A 6,707-nucleotide genomic window follows, 5' to 3' on the forward strand; every position below is an offset into this window, starting at 1 on the left:
TCTGCGACTTCACCCCGGGAGGGGCATTCCCGCTGACCCAGGTACCCAGCCCTGCGACCCTTGTTCTGCGGAGTCGGCCTCTGCTCGCGGAGGGGCAAGGACAAAGGACGATGGGTCCCAACTCGCCTCTCCCCAGGGGAGCCCTCTAGGGATCAAGGCCAGTTCTGAAATCCCGCGACTGAGAAGCGGCAAGCGGGCCCTCAGCCGCCTCCGCACACTTGGCCGCCTCGGCAGTTTAAAATCGTTTCCCGACTCACTCAGCGGCCAGAAGCAGGAAGCCTCCGTGGCGCCCAGCCGATTCCATGTCAGTGAAGCAACTGAAGTCGCCATCTTAACAGAGGGCAAGGCCGAGCGACTTAACCATTATAGTCAACTGTCGTGATCGCGCGGTGTTGCACTTTCGCTTTCTACCGGTACGAAGCTTTCCCTCTAGTTTCCGCCCGTAGTAAGCATGGCCGCCGTACCGCCGCTCTGATTAGTTGAATCCCTTCATAGTAATTTTGAGCGCTCGCTGGGAGAGTCGAGGGGCGCTTGGCTCCTGGCGGCGATCTGTGTGTGAGTTCGGGCCCAGGGAACATTTCGGATTTCCTCGCTTTCCTCTTTCGGAAGACCTTCAGTCGGCCGCCAGGTCTGGGAAATTTGAAACGCGAGGCCGTTCCTCCTCGTCTTCCGGTTCTGGCTGCTGAAGCCTTCGGCGAAGCGTGGAAGAAGAGAAGGGCGTGGGCCTGGTTGGTCACCCGCCTTTTCCGCCTGGCGCTGCTGTGTGGAATCGTCCTCTTGCCCCTTCTGGCCGCAGCCTTGTTTAACAGAAGTGGAAACTGATGCACTGAGAGAGGAGACAGTCCCCTTATCCAGTCCCCAAAGGACCTCAAATATCTTTCTAGTTTCTAGACACGTGTACGCGAATGTCGTGCGGAGGAGGGCTTAAAAATTGGAGAAGAGAGTGGGACATCCTAGAATTTTTAGGGGTTTCTGTATATTTACAAAACTGACTTTTGACCACCGTCCAACACCGGCAGCGTGGGACTCGTGATAGCCTCTCGCCATCCTGTCGCTCCGCCATGTGCCTCACTTTTTGGTTAAGTCAGCTATACAGGGGTTTACCCAGGAGCATCGGAAGGACCACCCAGCCGGTCTGGGATTCTCTCTCCAGAAATCTGGTGCTGAGTTCACAGAGGAGAATTCCAGGTGAAAACAGCGAAAGAGCTCTGTTCTCTGAACAGCACTTCCACCTGTTTTCTGCAGCCGCAGTGCTTTTATTCCGTTAACCACATAGTTAGGACTGTTTTGCTTTTAGTCGATACTAATGATCGGAAGCATAAATAGTCCTTTTTCACTTTTAATGGTGTTTTCTAGTGTACAGGTAGCTCTTACTTGATTCATACTAAAGCTAAATAGTTACTGCACCATCTAACGAATGTAATTCTTACGATCATATTTCTTAAGATCATATTTCATTTGGGGAAGAAATATGTAATATTAAGAATTGGGTAATTAGCATTTTAGGTCAATGCTAATGCTAGATAATCCAAAAAATTTAGATTTCCTAACACAAGGCAAAATTTTACATTCAGACAGTTATTCACTTGGTTTTTGACACATTTGCAGGTAAATTTAATAGTGGATGAATAAAAGTACATAGTACTCTGATGTTTTCTAAGTTCACCCATTGACCTGAAATACCTAAGATGTTGTGATTTGAGAATCCTTATTTTTAAGCAATCTGCAAATGATATATTTCTAATCTTGCCTTTTAAACTTTTCTTTTCTTAAAGAATTCAGTAGCTTTGTTGCCCGGACCAACACATGTGGAGAGTTGCGTTCTTCTCACTTAGGCCAAGAAGTCACTTTGTGTGGATGGATTCAGTACCGGAGGTAAATTGAGGAAGGCGGTTTAAGAATGCATGATGGTTATTTTCCCAAGGCAATTCCAAAACTTTACTAATTTTCGACTAGTCAAAAGAATAAAGAGCTTTGCAACTCCTGCAGGATTCTGAGAATTCATTGAATTTTAAGTTTTGTTTTTGTTTTGAAAGACCCAAATAGGGTCAATGTCAGTAACTGTCAGTAATATCTATTAAAGGGTATGACAATGAAGCTTGATCCATCAATGGACCGAAATGATCCTGGGCTTACTAAGGCTGAAGAGTTCCTATGATTAATAATTGGGAATGGGCCAACATCCTATAAATCATCTCTTGAGTTCCAGTAGCATGGGGAGGGGGAAAGCTTATTTTATTCTAAGTTTAGGTAGAGAAAAGCCCTAAAAACATGAACAGTGATTCCTTAAGAATCACTTTTTTGTTGTTCGTCTCTATAATCCAGAACATACCTGAATAGTACATAAGTCCAAAATAGGTTTTGTGGCCTTCCTAAAGAATATGATTATATCTCAAGAGGGTGGATATTTGCCCCGTAAATTTGGTGACTTTGCCTCCTGAACTCAAAATATGAGGAGGCTTTCTGCTTCTCTTTCTGATACTAAGGACAGTAAGAGAAACGTAGATTGAATTCAGAGTTGTGGGATTTCTGGAACCTTTTGCTGGTTTATATAGGTGTTAAATTAGTAGTTGGAACTATTTAAGATTTGTCTTCTTTTAGGAAGAGAAAAGACCTTATATTTCTATATTTCAAAAATGACCAGTGAGATGTTTCCAATATCCTAAAATATTGTCTTTGATTTTCCTATATGAAAAGTTTCCAAATTTAATAAAATCTTCTTGTAGACTTAAGACAATGAAAATTTTTTTAAAAAAATTTTTAAATCTGCTTTTTCATTAATAAGCCAACTGTATAAGACTAGTCAGCTACACAAATAGCCAAAAAAAGTTAAAATTAAAGTGAAAAAAAAATCTTTTTTCATTAATAAGATACATAGATAACAATTGCATGAATGTAGCTAATGAAAGTATGAAATTATTGGGGCCGGCCCGTGGCTCACTTGAGAGAGTGTGGTGATAGTAACAACAAGGCCATGGGTTCAGATCCCGTATAGGGATGGCTGGTTAGCTCACTGGGTGAGTGTGGTGCTGACAGCACCAAGTCAAGGGTTAAGATCCCCTTACCAGTCATCTTTTTTTTAAAAAAAAAAAGAAAGTATGAAATTATCACAAAAAAGAAACATGAGAAATCACATGGGTTTTCTTGTTTGTTACTTGTTTGTTGTTCCTGCTCAAATTTTGGGCTCAGAGATTGTATCCTAAAATGTTCATTTCTTTATTTTTGTTAATCAGGCAAAACATCTTTCTGGTCCTAAGAGATTTCCACGGGCTTGTTCAAGTTGTCATCCCCCAGGATGAGGTAATAGAAAGTTTCCTACTATTATCTAAAAACCTCTTTGATGCTATGGCCAGGGTAAGCTAAGTGTTTTGATAAGTATGTTTGAGGGTTTTTTTTTTTTTTTTTTTTTCCTTTTTGTCTTTTTTTTTTTACTGACCGGCAACGGGATCACAACCCTCGGTTGCACTCAGCCAGTGAGCGGGAACCGGTCTCCACATGGGATCTGAACCCTCGCGGGAGCGCCACCGAGCTCCCAAGCGGTGCACTCTCCAGTGCGCCACCGGGCCAGCCCGTGAGGGGGTTTTTTTGGGGGTTTTTTTTTTTTTTTCTGACCGGCAACGGGATCACAACCCTCGGTTGCGCTCAGCCAGCGAGCGGGAACCGGTCTCCACATGGGATCTGAACCCTCGCGGGAGCGCCACCGAGCTCCCAAGCGGTGCACTCTCCAGTGCGCCACCGGGCCAGCCCGTGAGGGGGTTTTTTTTGGGGTTTTTTTTTTTTTTTTTTTTCCTTTTTGTCTTTTTTTTTTTTACTGACCGGCAACGGGATCACAACCCTCGGTTGCGCTCAGCCAGTGAGCGGGAACCGGTCTCCACATGGGATCCGAACCCTCGCGGGAGCGCCACCGAGCTCCCAAGCGGTGCACTCTCCAGTGCGCCACCGGGCCAGCCCGTGAGGGGGTTTTTTTGGGGGTTTTTTTTGTGACCAGTAAGGGGATCGCAACCCTCGGCCCGGTGTCGCCTGTACCGCGCTCAGCCAGTGAGCACACCAGCCATCCTTATATAGGATCCGAACCCGCTGCGGGAGCGCCACTGCGCTCCCAAGCGCTGCACTCACCCGAGTGCGCCATGGGGCTGGCCCTGAGGTTTTAAATTCAAAAGTTTATTGTTAGTGAAAACTGAAAACTAACATAAGCAATGTTAAGACATGGAAAACTTGGAAAAAATATATGCAATTCATATCACAGACAAAGGGCTAATTTCTCTTATATCTAAAAGGCTACTACAGATCAATAAAGGACCAGTGACGCAGTAGAATTATGAACCCAGGATATGAACGTAGAATTTACAGAAAAATATAAATGGCTTCTAGACATGAAAATATGCCCAACCTTACTCATAGGTGGAGAAATGTTAATTGAAACTATACAGAATTGTTCTTTTTAACACGTTAGATTGACCACATACTGTGTTTGGGAAAGTAAGGATTTATACATTCCTAGAGAGAGTATAATTTGGCACTAGCTCTATGGAAAGCAATATCAAAATTGCCTATATTTGGACTATTAATTCCACTTCTAATAAGTTATCTTACAATTATCTTTTTTTTTCTTTTTTTTTTTAACTATCTTAGGATTATCTCATACCTGGACATACACACATGCAAAATGACATATAAACGGTACAGGATATTCATTTCAGGATTATTTTTAGTGAAAATAAATTGGGATCAACTTAGATGTCCTCCAATAAAAGATTGGTTTAAAAAATAATATATATCCTTACAATGGGATACTCTGCTCAGCCATAGAAAAAAGGGTAAAGAACCTCTTTTCTAATAGGGAAAAAAATCCAAGGTATATTGTTAAATGAAAAAAGCAGGATACAAAAAAGCGTATAGAGTGCTATCATCTGTATAAAAAAGAGGGGAAAGAAAACAGAATGTACAGGTTGAGTATTCCTTATCTGAAATGCTTGGGACCAGAAGTGTTTCAGATTTGGGATTTTTTTTTTGGATTTGTGAATATTTGCATATACATAATGAGATATCTTGGGGATGGAACACAAGTCTAAACACAAAATTCACTTATGTTTCATATACACCTTATACACATAGCCTGAAGGTAATTTTATACAATACTTTTAATAATTTTGTGCATGAAACAAAGTTTTGACTGCAACCCATCGATGAGGTCAGGTGCAGAATTTTCTATTTATGGCACCATGTCAGTGCTCAAAAAGATTCGGATTTTGGCTTTCCAAGGCAGCTGCGGAAGATGGCGGAGGGGCAGGTCCAGGTACTCAATGGCTGAGGCCATCTGCTGGGCCACCTGGCTGTCATTGTGCTGAACAGGTACTGCTGGGCAGGAAGGTAGTGGTCACGTGCTATGAGGACATCAACATTTCAGGCAGTTTCTACAGAAACAAGTTAAAGTACTTAGCTTTTCTCCGCAAGCGAATGAACACCAACCCATGCCGTGGCCCCTACCACTTCCAGGCCCCCAGCCGCATCTTTTGGGGACTGTGCAAGGCATGCTGCCCCACAAAACAAAGTGAGGCCAGGCTGCCCTGGACTGCCTCGGGGTGTTTAATGGGATTCCCACCACCCTATGACAAGAAAAAGTGGATGGTGGTTCCTGCTGCCCTCAAGGTTGTGTGGCTAAAGCCTACAAGAAAGTTTGCTTATCTGGGATACCTGGCTCTTGAGGTTGGCTGGAAGTACCAGGCAGTGACAGCTACCCTAGAGAAGAGGAAGGAAAAGGCCAGGATCCATTACTGAAGGAAAAAAAACAGCTCATAAGACTACAGAAACAGGCCGGAAAGAACATGGAGAAGAAAATTAACAAATACACAGAGGTCCTCAAGACCCATGGACTCCTGGTGTGAGCCCAATAGACTGTTTATTCCTCATGCTTGGCCTGGCCTACCCTTCCTCCATCGCCTCCCTGGGATGTTGGGGACCCAGGGGCAGCTGTTCAGGTGCTACAGGCAGCCAGGGACAAAGAAGGGGCCTTAGGCACTGCTCCTATTTAAGAAGTCCGTTAACACAAGTTCAGTTTCTGTACAGAAGTGAGCTGGAACACTAACTGGAGGGGAGCTCTACATGGTAGATGAGACATTTGTTTAAACTTCCACACGGTTAAATACTATACTCTGCAGCTGTTACAATGCAAGAAAAGCCTTGTGGGGATGGTGTGAACTTAGTGTTGTACAAAGGATATCTATACATGCACAGACTGGGAAGATGTGCAACTAAGGGGTAGCTGACATTGCATTTTCTCATTCCCAGTATTTTGTGATCAAAATAAATTACTTTTAAAGAAAAATAAAGTTTCAGATTTTGGAGCATTTCAGATATCAGGTTTTCAGAGTAGGGATGCTCAACCTATATATTCACTCATTGGGTGTTTCTGGGGAGGGGAACCGAAGGGCGTGAGGACAAGGGTAGGAGGGAAACTTTCATTGTATCTTTTTGTTCCCTTTGAAGTTTGAGCCACGTGAAGGTATTACTTGCTCAAAAAATAATTACCATTGAAATTAGGTAAAATAAAGAACTCTTATCTTGCTCCTTGGGCAATGTTGGTTTCTTCTTTTTTTTTTTTTTAATTTTATTTAAAGATGACCGGTAAGGGGGTCTTAACCCTTGACTTGGTGTTGTCAGCACCACACTCAACCAGTGAGCTAAACCAGTGAGCTAACCAGCCATCC

General features: G+C 43.3%; 1 protein-coding gene and 1 pseudogene across 3 annotated transcripts in view; both read left to right on the forward strand.

Annotated features, from left to right (window-relative positions):
* The first annotated feature begins 556 nt into the window (after positions 1–556).
* DARS2 (aspartyl-tRNA synthetase 2, mitochondrial) overlaps positions 557–6,707 on the forward strand; it is a 28,310-nt gene continuing 22,159 nt past the window's right edge. For 2 of the 3 annotated variants that reach the window (XM_008578271.1, XM_008578270.1), the window contains exons 1-3: positions 557–1,188; positions 1,776–1,875; positions 3,234–3,300. In XM_008578271.1, coding sequence (XP_008576493.1) covers positions 1,062–1,188; positions 1,776–1,875; positions 3,234–3,300 — 294 coding nt within the window. In that variant the 5' untranslated portion in view covers positions 557–1,061. The remainder of the gene's footprint in view (positions 1,189–1,775; positions 1,876–3,233; positions 3,301–6,707) is intronic. The other variant, XM_008578272.1, reaches the window with a different exon arrangement.
* LOC103594970 lies at positions 5,134–5,989 on the forward strand (annotated as a pseudogene).

This window comes from Galeopterus variegatus, unplaced genomic scaffold (assembly GCF_000696425.1).
Source record: "Galeopterus variegatus unplaced genomic scaffold, G_variegatus-3.0.2 Scaffold1655, whole genome shotgun sequence".
Classification (NCBI taxonomy): domain Eukaryota; kingdom Metazoa; phylum Chordata; class Mammalia; order Dermoptera; family Cynocephalidae; genus Galeopterus; species Galeopterus variegatus.